Here is a 16,514-nt window from a genome sequence, read left to right as displayed (position 1 = left end):
CAGCAAGCTCTCTGCTCTGCCCGCTGCCCAGTGCCAGCACCACGGGGCAAACCAAGGCATCTTTAGCTGAGGTCGGGAGGGCCACTGGCACGTGCCCAGCAGGCACTGTGTCCATAGCCATGGAGCTTCCAGGAACCTGATCTCAGGGAGCTGGGGAGAAGCTGCTGGCCTTTTATTCTCTGTGCTGCCATCTCACCTGCTGGCAGATGCCTGATATGTGGGGAGTTGGCTCTTTTTCTGTTTTCCAGTGTTGTGATTTAGAACAACAACTTAAATTTTACTAATACTTTTGAAAGAAAAAACTTGATGGTCCACCTTTGAATCTTCAATTTTAACAGCTGCTTTTACTTCTAAAAGCTACCAATGAGAAGATCAATTTGAAAATCTTTTCTAGTAGTGGCGTTCTAACGAGTCTGTTAGGAAAGGGACTGGCTACTTGTTAGGCTCCAGGGGAAAACAAAGATCAGTGATTTGGTGGGCAAGGTTACGAATAGTTGCTAATTAATTTCTTCAGTGATGTATTTGAAAATGGCTCGTATTTTATTGGAAAGGAAATGCTTTCCTTTCCCCAGATGTTGTAATCCTACTGTAAGGTCACAGTGGCGAAAAGAGAAACACTCCAGGATCCTCTTGAGGCCTTGATTGAGTAAAAGAAACGTGGCAGGTAGGGAGAAGTCTTTGAGCTCCAGGTTCTGTGCTGGCCGTATCTGCTCTGCAGCCAGAACTTGAGGAGCATCCTCAAGCCAGTTCATCATTCTCAGAACCCCAGAGGGACTTCCATTTAGTACCTGTGCAGAAGCTGCTGGGCCAGCTCCCCGGGCTCGGCAGGGCATTGGGACATACCTGAGATCACCTGCCGCCCAGCTGCAGGAATGAGCCGGAAACGCCTGCCTGCACTCTTTGTCTTGAGCTCCCTCATTATCCTGCGCAGGTGCCCACCTCACCCTGGCCCCTGTCAGCCCGGCATCTCCACTGTGTTCCTCCTACTGGGCAGAGCAGAAGCTGCCCAGAAAGATTCTGGTGTTTGAGATGCAGGGGAAACCAGGGGCTGAGAATTCTGTGTGACCAAGAGCCTGGGAGGAGCCGCTCTGAGTGTACCAGCTCAGCTCCACCCTCTGGAGGAGAGGAGGACTCAGGCCTGGGGACTGAATCTACAGTGTTAGAAAAAGTTACTGCAGTCGGCCCTGTACCTGCAGGGCTGGCACCACTGAGAAATCCATCCTGAACATGTGTGGACTTGTGTTCTTGTCCTTAGTCCCTAAGCAGTGCAGAGCAGCAGCTGTCGGCATAGCGCAGATATTGTGCCAGGTAGTGTAAGTGGCGGGTGCTCGAGAGCCAGTGGGAGTGTCGTGTAGCATCTACGGAAGAACAGTCTACACCCTTCCGTGCCCAGGTTGGAGCCACCTCAGATGTGGTGCTCCGCTCTTGTATACACACAGCTTTCTCCGTCTCCTACATGGGGGCACAGCTTTGCTCATACGCAACTTACTGTGGAGTAACTGCACCCCTGGGTGCCATTTTTAAGCAGAGAGAAGGCTCATCCAAGTTGAACTCCTGTCTTCCTCTGTTCTCTAGGCTTTGGATCTAGTAACACCGGTTCTGTGTTTGGTCAGGCAGCCAGTGCTGGCGGAACCATCTTTGGCCAGGTAAATCTGCATGTTTGTCTCTGTCTGTGTCCACATCAGCCCGTTTCCCCCGGTGTCACATCATTACTTGGTGCTGTGTGTCCAAGCCCAGCAACCTCCTCAGCCGCCCCAAATACACAGAGTGGCCACCTCGGTTCAGAGAGAACCGGAGGACTGTCCTGACACTTTTGTGGCAGACCTCTGGGAACGTCCTTGCCTGTCCTGTTTTCCCTTTGCCTGTTTTCTCAGGCCAGCAGCTGCCATACTAAATCCTTAGGCCTTGTTTTATTTAAAGTTCTTGAAAAAGAAAAGGAAGCAGAGAGTGCAGCGGAGAGCACGTGCGTACATGTGGCACCTCGCTGAACTCTCCAGGTCAGGCTCCCGCTGGCAGGCTGAGCCGCTCCACTCCACTTCATGCAGCCCGTGGGCACCTGTGTGCCAGCTACACAGAGATGACAGCACCCTTCTGCCAGAGGGGTTGGTGGAATGGCAGGCACAGTGTGTCTCTCGCACGCCTTCACTAGATTTTCTTCTCAGCTCCTGTTTCCTTTGGTGGCTCCACCCTACTAGGTGATCTCTAAAAGACGGAAGTGAAACCTTTGGCTCCCAGTTCCTGGTGAGGGGAGCCTGGGTCCTTCAAAGCTAGTTGTCTGCCAAAGACAGCAAAAACCACTAGGTGAAACATGGACAGCCCTGATAAGCCAGGAGGTATTCTACCAAGCCAAAGTGAACGGAAGATGGGAGCCTGGGAGAAAGGGTAGCACAGTCCTGCCTTCAGGACCTTTACTGACATGAGAAAATCTGAGTTTTTGTATTTAATAGCCCCAAGAACAGAGGGACAAGACCACTAAAATGTGCAGCAAGTGAGAAATCCAAAGGAGAGACTTCCCGTAGTGAGCTGGGACTCGACTCACAGGGCTGGGCCCCTGCGTGTGGCCTCGCGTGGTCCCGGGGCACTGGTCCCTGCAGCACAGCCCCCTGGAAAGCAAAGGGACTTTTCCCAGGCCACATGTCATTCTTACAGCTGATCGTTAAAACCTCAGTTCCCACACTTCTGTTTCTATACCCACGCAGGGAAATGGACCTGTGAGCACAAGCCAGAATAAAACTCAGAAGTACACCCGCAGAACACTGTGGCTTACATGCTGATAGAAATAAAAGACAAACTTGAAAATGCCAATTAGGATTAGGAAATCACAAAGTGGTGTAGCAGCTTTGAAAAAAAAATCAAGTATCACAGCTAGGAAAAAAGTTAATGGGCCGGGGATTTAGCTCAGTGATTCCGCCACCTGCCTCGCAAGCGCAAGGTCCCAAGTTCGATCCCCGGTACCAAAAAAAAAAAGCTAATAATTTAAAACTTCAGACTGAAGGTGTCATGGATGTGTTGTAAGGGCAGTCGAGACCTGGCTGAGCAGAGCAAGTGCAGCAAGCCGTGAGGGCTGTGTGTCCGGCACAAGAGCAGTCACGCAGCTGACAGCGAAAAGGCCTGGGTTTGTGCCAGTGAAGCGTTATTTACAAACGGATTTAGTCCCTGAACTTTGCTGACCCTTGAATTAGAAGTTAGGTTATCTGATGTGCATGATGGAGAGCAAAAAGCACAGAAAATAAAACAGAACAGAAATCCTCTAAGAGAAAATCTGACACATATTTAACCAGTGTTCAGTAGAAGAAGAAGAGAATGTGGTAGCACTATTAGAAGAGAAAAAGACAAATTTTCAAACCAAAGATAAAACTAACCCATAGATTCAGAAGACCAACAGCTGCCAAACAGCACAGACAAACAAAAGGAAAATTTTACCCCACCAAAGTTATGGTTTTCTTAGTTTTAGGGTAAAACAAGCTGTGCATTAGGAAAATTGTAGCCTACCTAACCAGCAGAGTAATTGTATTCAAAATATGTAAAGAATCCTACATATCAAAAAGAGGAAGGGACCTACACCTACACCAAAATGGTTAACGATAAAAGGGCAGACAGCACCATGGAATGGGGAATCTGGAAACTCATGTCGCACGTTAGTTCCCCTGACGTCCTTGGGAAGCCATCCAGCAGTCTCAAAACTGAGTATACACAGAAATGAGTGCCTCTCTTCACCAAAAGATACGGAAACAGTGCTCATAGCAATGTACTCGTAACAGCTAAAATAGGAAACAACCTAAATCTTTGTAAGATGAATGTACAAATAAAGAGTGCCATGTTCACATAGCAAAAAACACAAGGCAAGGAAGTAAAACGTGCTGCTCCTGTTCAGAACCCAGTGGAGGAATCCTCCATACTTAGTATCGGATGAACGGAGCCTGCCGCCAAAGCACTAGCTGTGGAGTCCTTACTGCTTTTCCCCTCAGGGCAGGGAAGCGCCGGGCCTGCGGGAGCCTTGTGTGGCCCTGAGAGCCCTGAGAACGTTGGGTAGCTTGGGCACTGAACCACATGGCACACAGTTGGAACCCCATGGCAGGATCCGTCGGCCCCCGGTTTATTACATTTATTACATAATAGGATGAAAACAGGCAGAGACAATTCCTAACAACACTATGTGTGTCATTGCACTGAATTGTGTACTTAAAATAGCTGAAGTGGTAATTTAGGGTTGTATATATTTTACCACAATAAAAAAATAGAGTAAGAAAACATTTAAATAGAGGATAGGCAGAGGATCAATAAATGTGAAGATGTTCAGCGTCATGAGTGATGTAAATTAAAGCTCCAAGGAGTACGTACATGTGTTTCACCACCTCGGAGAAGTTTGGTATCATCCAGTGAGAACCAGTTTCACTCTTAAGTTCTTTCAGGTATGGATGTACCAGGGTGTGTAGGTATTCATAGCAACATTGTTACAGTAGCCTAAAAGTGGAACCAACCCAAACGTTTATCAGCATTCAAGTGGGTAGATGAACTGGGTAGATGAACTTGTGTTATTCTGTAATGACGCTGAATGTTACCTAACAGGATAACATTAGGCCAAAGAGATTAAAAGTTACTACTGTGATAAATCCCATGTTGTTATCCTCCCTCCTTATTCTCCCTGCGTAGAAATTAGGTTTGTAATTTGAGGGACTAAATATTCAAACTAAAATATTTTTTATGAGGACAAGGACCCTTTCTCTTCATTGTCACGTCCCTGGTGCTTGGACTGTGACTGGCGGCAGGATAGACAGTCCTCAGAAAGCCCGACTGGCTTGGGGCCACTCCGGCCAGCAGTGGCGCACTGGGGAAACTGTGCTTGGGAGATCACAAGTTCAAAGCCAGCCCAAGCACCCTAGTGAGACCCTGTCTTAAAATTTTTTAAATGGTGGGATGTAGATCAGTGATAGAGCACTTGGCCAACATGTGTGAAGCCCACAGTTCAATCCCCAGCACCACAAGGAACAGGAAAGAAAAGCTTTGCTCCCAGTTAAATACCAAGAAAAGTGAGTATTGGAATTGTCCAGTGCTGTGTAACGTTCCATTGAGACCCTCGCAGCCCACAGAAGCTGTTTATTAGAGTCTGCAGTTCAGGGATGTGGGGGGCGGGGGGGGCTCATCTCTGTCCCCAGTAGTCTACTCCCAGCTGGGAGAACGGAGACTGGGAGCGAGCCCATCCCGGGGCCCTTGACCTGCACCCGCTGCTGTGGCCTGGCCCTTCTTCCCACAGTGCGGCTGCATTCCAGAGGAACATTCCGAGGGAGGCCTGAGCCCAGGCTGTGTAACCTCTGTAGCCGTCCCCCAAGTCCTTGCCCAGACTGTCAGGAGGAGGGGTCGAGCAGAGCAGGAGGATGAAAATTATTGCTGCACCACCTTTGGAAAACACTGCATGTCCTGTGGGACTATTGTAGAGCAGCGGAGACCCTTCCCAAACTGTATTTTGGAAAACGGAGCCCTGGCAGGGAGCAGCAGTAGAGCAGCTTCAGGAGCGAATGAATGCCAGTTCTGGGCTTGGCCAGGTGGAAGAGAGGCCTTGCCAAAGATTGAGACCCTCTGGCTGGATGGGAAGCTATCAGCAGCAGGGAGGCAAGCAAGAGGAAGGATGGTACGGTAAGCACAAGAAGAGGTGGTCCATAGCAGCGGGGCACGGTGGCACATGACTAATCCCAGCCCTTGGAGAGGCTGAGACAGGAAGATCTCAAGTTCCAGCCCAGCCTGGGCAGCTGAGAGACTTAGTAGGACCCTGTTGCAACATAAAAAATGAAGGGCTCAAGATGTAGTATGGTACAGCAACTGCCACCACCAAAAAAAGAATCAGAGCATTAAACATTAGGGAAATGAACACCAAGCCACTGTGAGATAACCCCCTCACGGCAAAAATAGCAAGTGCCGGTGAGGGTATGAAGAAATGGGAGCCCCTGCCTGCGGGTGGGAGTGTACAGTTGTGCAGCCAACAGGGAATGCAGTTTGGGGCTTTCTCAGAGCCCTGAACATAGCGCTCTTGCCATGTGGCCCAGTGACTCTACTGACTGTACCCAAAGGAATAAAAAAAGGGTCCAGCAGAGACCTCTTTGGCAGAGTCGGCCATAGCATTATCCACAGCAGTGGAGGAGTGGAGCCAGCACACCTGTCTCCCACAGACCAACGGATAAACAGATGTGATGTGTACCGTGTGGGCTATTACACAGCCAGGAAAAGGATTCCAAAGCATGCTACGTGTGCGCGGACCTTGAAAACTGTGCCGAGTGAGATGAGCGGGATGCAGAAGGGGAACAGCGAATGGCTCTGTGGGCCGCACTGTCTGGGACACATAAGTTCATTGGGACAAAGTAGACCTGTGTTCACCAGCGACTGAAAGGGGAGGAATTGGGGAGTTCTTACTCGACAGTTGCAGAATTTCACTTTGGCGTGATGAAAATGTTTTGGAAATAGATAGTGGGGATGGCTGCACGACACTGTGAATGCAGTTAATGCCACTGGATTGAACACTCCAAGATGGTTAAAATGGAAAATTCCATATCACATGTATTTTACTGTAATTTTTAGAAATTGATATACTAAAAGCCATTGAGTTTCATACTTTAAATCAGTGTGTTGTGTGTACGTGAATTATATCATTGATCAGAAAATAATCAGCTTGCTGGGCATGGAGGTGCACGCTTGTTATCCCAGCACTGAGGAGGCTGAGGCCAGCATGGGCTAGTGAGTGAACTATATACCGAGACCCTCGTCTCAGAAAAACAAAACACAAATCAGATTGGGATCTGAAAGATTTGCACATTCGGCAGGAACTTGCCTGGCATGAACACCGTCCCACCACTCTTTTGCCACTTCCCCGAGGAAGAGGAAGTAAAGGCAGCTGGGAGAGCAGGGAGAGCTTCCGGGGCCTTACATCCTCCTGCCCTCAGCTGTGGGACCCAGCTGCCGCCGCCTTGCCACACGTGCGGCCCTCACCCTCGGGCTAAGCCGCTGAGCTCGCTGCCTTCTGTCCACCGGGTCCCGGCAGTGGAGCAGTGAGTCTGAGCTCCGCCACTTGCTCCACTGGGGAGGAGAAGCCTTAGTGCTCCTCAGGCGCACTGCTCGGTGGAACCCAGGTACCTGTGTTCACACAGATACAGAGAGGGCCATAAAGACAACAGAAGTGGACAGAACCGCAAAGAAGGCCAGGGAACCGGTCCACGGTCAGATTTTTTATGTTTTTTGGGTTTTTTTGGTACCAGGGATCAAACTCAGGTCCTTCTGCCTATGAGGCAGGCGGTGGAACCACTGAGCTAAATCCCCAGCCCACGGTCAGATTTTTTTGTCAGCAAAAAATGACCTGAAGATGATCTGGATGTTGGAACTAGAGACAGAGACTAAAATGACTGGGGATTTATAGGAAAACACTGCAGGAACCACCGGACGTGGGATCTCAGCAGAGAAGATGCTGAAAAAGCAATCTCCATCTGTGAAGTTTAAATCTAGTATCTGAAGTGAAAAAGAAAATCATCAGAGAAGTTTAACAGCAGAGTGAGGACCTTAGGAGTACTGAACTTTCTGGGTATTTTTGAGGTCCTCTATAATTTTAAGTATTGCCTATTTCTAGTAAAATGAAAGGATTTCTCTGACCATTGAAGAGGCTTTGGAAACTATCAGTCACCTTCTCTGCGGACAAGTGTGTTGTCATTTCTGACCTCTCTGACAGCCAGTGTTTATCAAATCGAGTTTGTAAACTTAGGCCGAGCCACATGAGTGTGGGTCGTCACGGGGCAAGGCGGCAGTCACTAGACAGCTTCCGGTGTGTCCACTGCCAGACATCAGTTGACAACCTGGCTCTCTGCGCACACGCATTTGTTGTCACAGGGTCCCTCCTTGCAAAAGCAGCTGAACAACTATTACGTCTTTTGCTTTTATGATTGGATTTCTAGGCTTAAAAACCTCTCACTCATCAAGTAGGTGTAGTCAACTATTGTTTTTAAAGAAAAGGAAGCTGTCATGCACCTTCAGTGTAGTGCCATGCACCAAGAGTGAGTTTGCCATATTCAGGGCACGGCAGGGCAGGCCAGTGCCATGGCAGAGCAGGGTGAGGAGACATGCCTGGGAGAGGCAGGGCACTGTGGAGGCCTCACATCATCAGCGGCGGGAGTAGTGCTGTCTGACACCAGCCACTGTTGGATGGGACAGGATGAGGTGAAGCCAGGCACTGCCAAGCCAGTCCCGAGTGACGGATGGGGATTACACAGCTGCTTGGAAGAGTGCAGGTACAGAACGGGCTTGGTCATGCTCTGGTGCTGGGGTCACCACCCTGAGTAGTAGCTTTTCTGAGCACGTGATTGCGCATCTGGTTCTGTTAATTCGCTCAGCATCTGGCGGGGGGTAGTCGGTGACCCCCAGGCCCTGTGACTCCACTGGCCCTTGGCAGGAACACAGCGACCCACTTGGAAAGCCCTCTCCACATTACCATCCATGCGTGGCTTCATGGAAGAGAGTGACCTCCAGGCCTAGTCCAGGGCTGGCCATCCCAAAAGCACCGGTTTCCAGTCCCGCTCTGTGTCCCCATGCGCCCCGAGTTAGCAGCGTGCTTGAGCGCGAGACTTGCAGACTTGGCCAGAATTCAGTGGTGGTCATTATTTCAACAATGGGCTAATTTAAGCTATCTGCGGTGCTGGGAAAGTCATCATGAAATGCGAGCACCCAAATGGAGAGAGATGACAGTGAGTCACTCTCCCGCCATGGCTGATGAGTTCTGCCCAGCGCCAGAGGATATAAGTCGGAATAAGTGGTCCTCACGATGGCGTCTCATGTTCTCAAACTTTATTTGGTGGCTCATGTGTGGGGTTGGTTTCCTGCCCTGGCACTGAGGCAGGCACAGCAGGGAGCATGGCAGATAAACACTGAACATCCCCGCCTCCCACAGACTGAGCCACGGGGTGGGCGGCGGGCTGGCTGGTGGGCGGAAGGACAGGGAGGAAGCCTCTGTCAGGAACGCAGCTCCCCTGGGGCGCTGGCGAGTGCCTTCCAGAGCAGTCAGAGCGCTCTGCTTGCACCAGGCCTGTGGACAGCCGCGAGCCCCTCCTCCTGAGGATGTGGCCTGCCCTCTGACAGTGACCCCTCATCCTCTTCCACTTCCTGCCCTTTTGTTTTTCAGCAGTCATCCACCTCTGGCGGGAGCGTGTTCGGGTCTGGAAACACTGGAAGGGGCGGAGGTTTCTTCAGTGGCCTTGGAGGGAAACCCAGCCAGGATGCAGCCAACAAAAACCCATTCGGCTCGACCAGTGGGGGCTTTGGATCTTCAGCTACCCCAAGTAAGTGACAAGAGTTTCCCCAGCCCCTTGGTCACCTGGTCCCATGGTCATCTTTGTGACGTTATCCAGGCTCTGTGGACAAATATGAAGAGGGAGGCATAAGATCCAGAAGGTCCCTTTGCAATACCTGCCCCAGAGCGGTGTGATGTGGTTTGGCATTGTTTCGCTGTAGGGTTCTTTGTGAGGGGTCCAGTGAAGTCATGGGAAGACACAGGGCTGCGGCACACTGAGCGCTCCCCTCTCCTCCCGAGGCCCAGCTGCTCTGATTGTTAGCGTTGGGACGACTGGAAGCAAATTGGAGCAGAGGGGCAGAAAGGAAGGTGCAGCACACAGCTGTGCGCTTGGAGGGGAGCTCAGGACTCACTGGAGCAGCAGCATCTGAATCTGCTGTGAGACCCAGCTGCGTAGAATTGAGGCCTTAGTGTTTCTCTTCGCTTATGTTTCTGTTTTCCTCACATCTGAAGCTGTTATCTGGTAGCACTTCTCCAGCTCATTTTTGAGATTCTTTGTTGAGTATTCATGATTGGAAATGAAAGAAATCTGTTGAAATCTTTAAATATATTTTTTGAAGATATGTCTGTGCTGCGGATGGTGCTGAGCTTGGAAGGTGGACGCCCGTCATCATCTTCATCACAGTTTCTCCCTTCCCCACCCAGCCGTGGCGCTGCCCATTGATTGCGCCATATGAGATGGAATCTACTGTGCGCAGGGTTCCCTCGTCGTGGTGGGCTTTCCCTAATAGTAAGGCCTCCGCAGTTAGAAGCAGGACTTTCTACCCTTATTTACTCTTCCGGAGTCATAGGTTAAGAGTGAATTGTTTCGATGTCCCTGTCCACCCCAGTAGGACATAAAGAAAGATTGCATGTCAGAGGTCACACACCTCTCCACTGGTGCAGTTACGGAACCAGAAACTGGTTCCTCAGCTCCCCGCTGGCCAGCAGGGATTTAGACAGTGGAATGAAGGCATCTGAGAAATCAAGTCTAATAGTTTTCAAAAACTGTTTCTACAGGTAAACTCTTGGGCAGAATCCTGATAAGTCAAACAAAAGTAGATTCATGTGGAAGCAGGGGTCGAGAGCCCTGAGACCCGTGTGGGTAGTTTCCCTGCAGTCATGTAGCATGGTAGGCTATGGCATGTACTTTGACAGTGCGTCCTCCTGAATCAGAGCCAGGAAGTGGCAGACCCAGAACTAGGCTACATCAGATGTGACACACCAGCCAGCATCTGCCACAGAGCGAGCGCTTGATAACATGCTCCTCAGTAGTGGGGCTGCCCCAGTGTCGGTATTATCTTTGTGTCTTGCTGCTGGCCAGTCCTGCTATTAGCATAAGTGTGTTGTATCCCATACAAACCCTGTCTCCCCTGGCTAGTCCATCTCTGCTGCCCGGCTCTGTCCCATCAGAGTGGCCTCCAAGGGGCCGGCTGCAGCTTGCATGCACCGGCTCCCGCACCCAGCCTTGTAGTCTCCTGAGTCTTTGCAGCAGCAATCGTGTCAGGTGAGCTGAAGTTACACCTGTCCCCAGGCGGGGTCAACGCTTACTGGCCCTTCACTGTCTCTGATACCTCCTGTCTGGTTTCAAGCAAATCCTCATCTGTTCTTTTTGTTGATTTTGGTCCTGGGGATGGAGCCCAGGGCCTTGCACATGCAAGGCAAGCAAGCGCTCTACCACTGAGCTGGATCCCTGGCCCGCTTCTATTTTCTGTTTTGAGACAAGGTCTCACTAAGTTGCCAGGCTGGGCTCAAACTTGGTAGTCCTCCTGCCTCAGCCTTCTGAGTAGCTGGGATTACAGCCACATGTGCCACCATGGACAGCTCCAGCTCCAGGTTGTGTGCTGGGTGCCCTAAATGATCACTGTTCATTAGAAGCCAAAAGTTTACATTTCTGCTTACAGGAAGTATAAGTGAATTCAAAGGGGTAATGACTTTCCATTATTTTATTTAAAGAGTGTAAGGTTTGATAGTGAAAGAATACGAATCTCTTTAAGCCTAGAGCCAACACAGCTAAGGGGAAGGAGAGATGGAGGAGGATGGGGAAGTGAGGGCAGGCCCGATCCTCACCACCGCAGCGGTGCTGCTGCAGTGCCTGGTGCCAGCTGTGTCTGCTTGAGTGGCCGCAGCGCCCATGCCCGTGAGTGCCACTTCTCCTACCTCCTTCCTGCCGTCCTCCTCCACTCTTCCCCGTCTGGCTCCTGACAGTCCGCACTCCCCACACTGCCTCAGGCTCCTCCACTGGTGTCAGCAAATCCATCCCAAATCGCCCGTTAAGACTGCTTTGATTTAGCCGCTGCCCCCACTCAGTGCCCCTTCCTGTCCTGGGCCCCTCCTCATCCTGCGCCGTGCAGGGCTCACCGTGTTCCCACCTCACGGCCTCCCTGCGGGGACAGGTGGAGGCCGCATCTTTGCCTGAGCGCTCGCTTGGGCCAGCAAGCTCCCCCTCCCTGAAAACCCCGCACACTTGCTTCCCTTGTCCTGGAGCATCCCACAGAAGGGAGCAAACCCAGATTCATCTCTGGCTGTGTGCCAGCTTCTTAGTGATCACTTGTTGCAGCGGTGGCTGTCCCCATGTCCAAGAGGGAGTGTGGGCCACAGAGGTCTCAAGGCTGCTAAGAAGCCTCCCCAGGATTTAGACAGGGTCCCTCACTGAGCCCTGACCCTCTTGGTCCTGGTGGTAAAGGGACGCCTCCCAGCTGTGCATGGAACACACGCCTTGCTGGTTGAGCCCCCAGCACAGGTAGGAAACGGGCAGTTTCCTTGGTGACAGTTATGCTCCAAGCTGCCTGGCCTGAGGAGTCCTGGGAGCTATGACTGACTGAGAAGGACAAGCTGAGGGCACCGTTGCTCAAGTCAGCATGTTCTTCCCCCACCCCACTGTGTGCGGGTGTCTGTCTCCGTCGTCCCCAGGACTACCGAAACTCAGCCCCAGCGGTATTGACCCAGCATCCCTGGAACTTGTCACCCAGGGGACCTGCTGCTTTATCACATGCTGTCTCCTCAGGGCCCTGAAAGACGCATTGTGCCAGGGCCGAGGACGCCACTTGTTGACCACCTTTCAGGCCAGCCAGCCTCCCTGCAGCTGTCCCTTAGGAGGGTGTCTTAATCTTAGCCAAAAGGCCAAGAAGCGATTAGGAGGGTGTCTTGAGAGCCCCAAGTCAGTGACTGCAGTCCTGCGGAGACAGAAGCTGTCTCTGGCGCTGTCTACATCAGGTTTGACTGCCCTGTGTGTCTGAGACCCAACCAGCCCCAGTGGAGGTTGTCTTGAGGTTTGCAGACAAAAGACCGGAGCATCCGAGTCGGGGCCCAGGGCAGATGCCAGTTCTACTGTACTCGTCAGCCCCGAGGTGCCGGGCTGTGAGGACTTCCGAGCTGAGATGCTAGCTGCCAGGGTGCTCTCTTACATGTCATATTTGTAGAGGGCAGAGGCTGCTGTTTCGCCTCCACAGGAAGAACCAAACACTGGACCATGGAAATGGCGAGCAGGGCCCTGGCCCACCCAGCCTCAGAGCAGCTAGAATGAGCGGCAGGCTGCAGCCCTGGCAGCATCAGTGGGTGACCCTTGGAGCTGTAGTTTCTTATGGCCAACCTGTTCTGTGTTTTACACTGAACAAGACTGAGATGTGGGAGGAGGAGGAGCCGAGGGACCTGATAGGGAGCGGCCCTTTAGCCTCTGCCCCTGTCAGCAGGTGCTCTGCATTCGTTATCCCTGCATCTGCCAGCGGCCTCGTGGGCACAAGTGCTGTCCGTGCTGTGTCAGGAGACTGGGACACAGGAAGATTAAGTCCTTCCCAAGGTCACGCAGCTGTTAGGTAACCTAACCCAGGTCAGATTGCTAAGCTCAGTTTTGCTCAGCCACAGTGTGCTCCAGAGACTTTAGAAGACCATGTGTTGGGCCGGGGATTTAGCTCAGTGATTCCGCAGCCTGCCCTGCAAGCACAAGGACACGAGTTCAATCCCCGGTACCACCACCACCCCCCCAAAAAAAAATATTGTTCTTTTTTTCTTTAACTAATAACATTGTCTGTATTTTGGGTGTTTGGCTACATGGCCACATGGTTTGTGATAGTTAATCTTGCCTGGCTTGAGAGCTGCCTAGGCGATTAGGAAAGCACGCATGAGGGTTGGTGACTTCAGGCGCTTGACCTGGTCCTGGCCCTTCCTCTCACTGCTTTCCCTGTCTCTGACCTCCTGGCCACCCTGAGGTGAGCTGCATTCCTCCACCACGCCCTTCCACCATGCTCCGATCCCAGCTCCCATGGGCTGAACCCCCTGCAACCGTGAACCAGAACAGCCCTTTCTCCTCTGGCTGTGTCTGTCAGGTGTTTTGTCCCAGCAACAGAAAGGCTTCTGATACATTGTGTAATGTTCACAGCAGTGTAAACCTGCCTCCTTAATTTTGAAAATAATCAAAATCCTTTCTTCTAGCTGTAAAAAGACAAGCCCTACAGGCATCCTTTGTCTAGGCCCATCTCTTTGGGCTTCCACTGCATTCAGGGTTTCACAGGACACCCACCCAGGCCCGCTGGGGAATGCATGCGCGTTATCCCTGGCCTCCCGCCCAGATAACGTTAAAGAAAACGCTGGTATATGGTGTGTTGTGTGTATTGTCTGGATGATTTTACATATTATCTGATCTGGTTTGCCTTTCCCCGCAACAAACAAAAGAACTCTCCCGCGTTGGAGTTCTAGTGCCACGGCCCTCGAGGCTGAAGGGTCCACAGAGGTGGGAGATTAAGAAAGACAGAGACAGTGATAAAGCTGGGGCCAGGTGGAAACCCCTTCTCCTGATGGGATAAAGGGCTAGCTGGCTTCCGCAGCACCTTTATTTATAGAGTAGAGGTAAGGGAAGCGCTGGGGCAGGTAAAGGGGCTGGTCTGTAACCGGAGCCAGGGGAGCAGCCGAGGTCTGCAGGACCTCATGCTTGATGGTTCTCTGGAGAATGGTGGGGAGGAAGACAGTCCTGTTCTCCCCAGGCCTTGCTCCACCGCGCCCTCTGCGCCCTCTGTCGCCTGTTCTTCTCCCCCGGGGCCCTGCCTCATCCTTGGGAGGAAGTGAACAAGATGCGTGTTCCTTGATCCACTGGGGTCCCTGCCTCACCCATAGGAGGAGGCGAGTTAGGCCTGGCCACAGTGACCTACAGCGCTGTGCTCCCAGCCTTCTAGTGATTTCCTTTTTGGGGGCATAGTTGAGGGGATGCAGTGATCTACTACATAAGCATCTGAAAAGTCAAGGGTTTCAAAAGCAAACCTCTTAGAAAGAGGAAGCAAAGCGAAAGCCCCCCTGGCTACCTGTGAATGATGTGATCCATAGATACGGTGAGTGTGTAGTGGTTGTAGGCTTTTTTTAATTACAGTAAGCACACATGCATGCATGCACACACTTCCAAGGATCCCCCTCAAATCCTCCCCTTGCTTTAACCACACTCATCCCATCACCCCTGCCACTTTCTGCAGCAGCTCTGGAGCCCTCTTTCCTGAGGGTCGTTAGTTGCGCTGTTGTGGCTGCCTCAGTGTCTGAGTCAGTTCAGAATGTTTCCCTTTCATGGTCACTTTGACTTTGGGAAGAGCCAGAAGTCACATGTGCCAGGTCTGGTGAATAAGGGGGATGGGGACACAGCGTCACATTTCACAAGCCTGCCTTCCCGTTGGGCGGCCCTCGGCTGCAGCATTCACTGCCTTTTTAATCACATCTCCAAAAGACAAAAAAGGCCTGCAGGACTGCTACAGAAAGTGGCAGGAACAGTGGGAGGAGCGTGTTCAAAGTGAAGGGATTTGCGGAATGGGTTTTAATGAAGGATGGTTCTTCAACTTGAACATGCACTATGTATTCTGGCCACCCCTGTGCGTTCCACCAAGCGGCCCTCGCCCCCGTCAGAGCAGAGGTAGGAGCCGGGCCTCCTATATTGGCGCCACTCTGCAACTCTGACAGTAGCAGGCAAGTGATAGGCACCATGTGGGCTGCTTTGCTCTGACCTTGCTTCCCCCAGCCTGGCGGCGCCTGAGGCTGCTCTTCACACAGAAACTGCAGGCATTTTCTCCAGGAGCTGAGTCGCCGAGAAATCTGAGAGACCCAGGGTTTCTCCCACGGGGCAGCACCACGCCTGGAAGTCCTGTGCCCGGGTGCCACCGTGCTGACGGGCCCGGGGTCAGGGTGTGCACAGACGAGGGGGGCTCCCACATCCTGGGCTGCCTCGCACCCCATCTCCCAACACCCAGCTGCTGGGGAGCAAGGCGAGCCTGCTCCCACTGAACTCTTCACACGGGTTTTTATCCCTCCAGACACCTCTAACCTGTTTGGAAACAGTGGGGCCAAGAGCTTCGGAGGATTTGCCAGTTCATCCTTTGGGGAGCAGAAGCCTGCCGGCACTTTCAGCTCTGGAGGAGGAAGTGTGGCATCCCAAGGCTTCGGGTTTTCTGCACCTAGTAAAACAGGTACCCACACTGTTCCTATCGCTACCTTCGGATGTGCTTGCTCTCTCAGCCATCTGGGAGGAGGCAGCCTGGGGTGGTCCTGTCCAGGGGGTGGGATTGGCTGTGGAAGACCTACTCTGTTCTCAAGCGTGCTGTTACATTTACTGAGCATCTACTACACTCCTAACACTTTGCCAGGTCTTCTGACACACGCTACAAAGGACAGAGTGCATGAAATGCAGCCCCTAAGACAGAATTTGCTAGGGAAGAAATGCAGAACAACCAAAGTCAGAGAACAGTAACAAAAAGAAAGGCGAACACATCCTGAGCTTCAGATTTGTTTGGATGGTCATTAATTTCTTATGTCTGTATTATTTGGGCACCTTTCCCAAGTGCTTCTTTCGGGAGTGACTTTTGAGTGCAGCATATGTATACATGTGGTTGTACACACACTATTCACATACTGTAGCTATACAGCCCAACTAATTTTCACAATTTTCGTATCTCCAGAGCTGTAGTTTATGCCAGTGTTACTTTTAAGGACGCATGTATAAGGTGTGTGTTTTTCTGCAAGTCCTGTGTCCTGTACTTACAGCTGTATGTCTCCAGGAGCAGTCTGCATAGATACAAGAGCAGGTTCATTCTCGGATGCCCGGCTTTGTGCCTGGGTCTGAGTCAGGTCTGCACTGCAGCCCTGCTGGTGGAATCTCGTGCTGAGACTTGTGAGGGCTGGGGCACTGACTGCAGAGAAAGCAGCTCTGTGGGACACTTGGCAGACAGCTGCTCCCCAGGGGCCTGAC

At 51.7% G+C, this 16,514-nt stretch overlaps 1 protein-coding gene across 4 annotated transcripts in view; it reads left to right on the top strand.

Annotated features, from left to right (window-relative positions):
* Positions 1 to 16,514, top strand: part of Nup214 (nucleoporin 214) — an 83,429-nt gene that overhangs the window by 60,946 nt on the left and 5,969 nt on the right. For 2 of the 4 annotated variants that reach the window (XM_013073755.3, XM_004849096.4), the window contains exons 30-32: positions 1,576 to 1,646; positions 9,155 to 9,308; positions 15,583 to 15,735. In XM_013073755.3, the coding sequence (XP_012929209.2) occupies positions 1,576 to 1,646; positions 9,155 to 9,308; positions 15,583 to 15,735 (378 nt within the window). Of the gene's footprint in view, positions 1 to 1,575; positions 1,647 to 9,151; positions 9,309 to 15,582; positions 15,736 to 16,514 lie in introns of all 4 variants that reach the window. The other 2 variants (XM_004849097.3, XM_004849095.4) reach the window with 1 other exon arrangement.

Source organism: Heterocephalus glaber, unplaced genomic scaffold (genome assembly GCF_053883595.1).
Source record: "Heterocephalus glaber isolate CG9 unplaced genomic scaffold, H.glaber_assembly_v1.0 deba00001479, whole genome shotgun sequence".
NCBI lineage: Eukaryota > Metazoa > Chordata > Mammalia > Rodentia > Bathyergidae > Heterocephalus > Heterocephalus glaber.
Note: the sequence above shows the minus strand (reverse complement) of the source record. Positions and strands in the feature narration are given on the sequence as shown.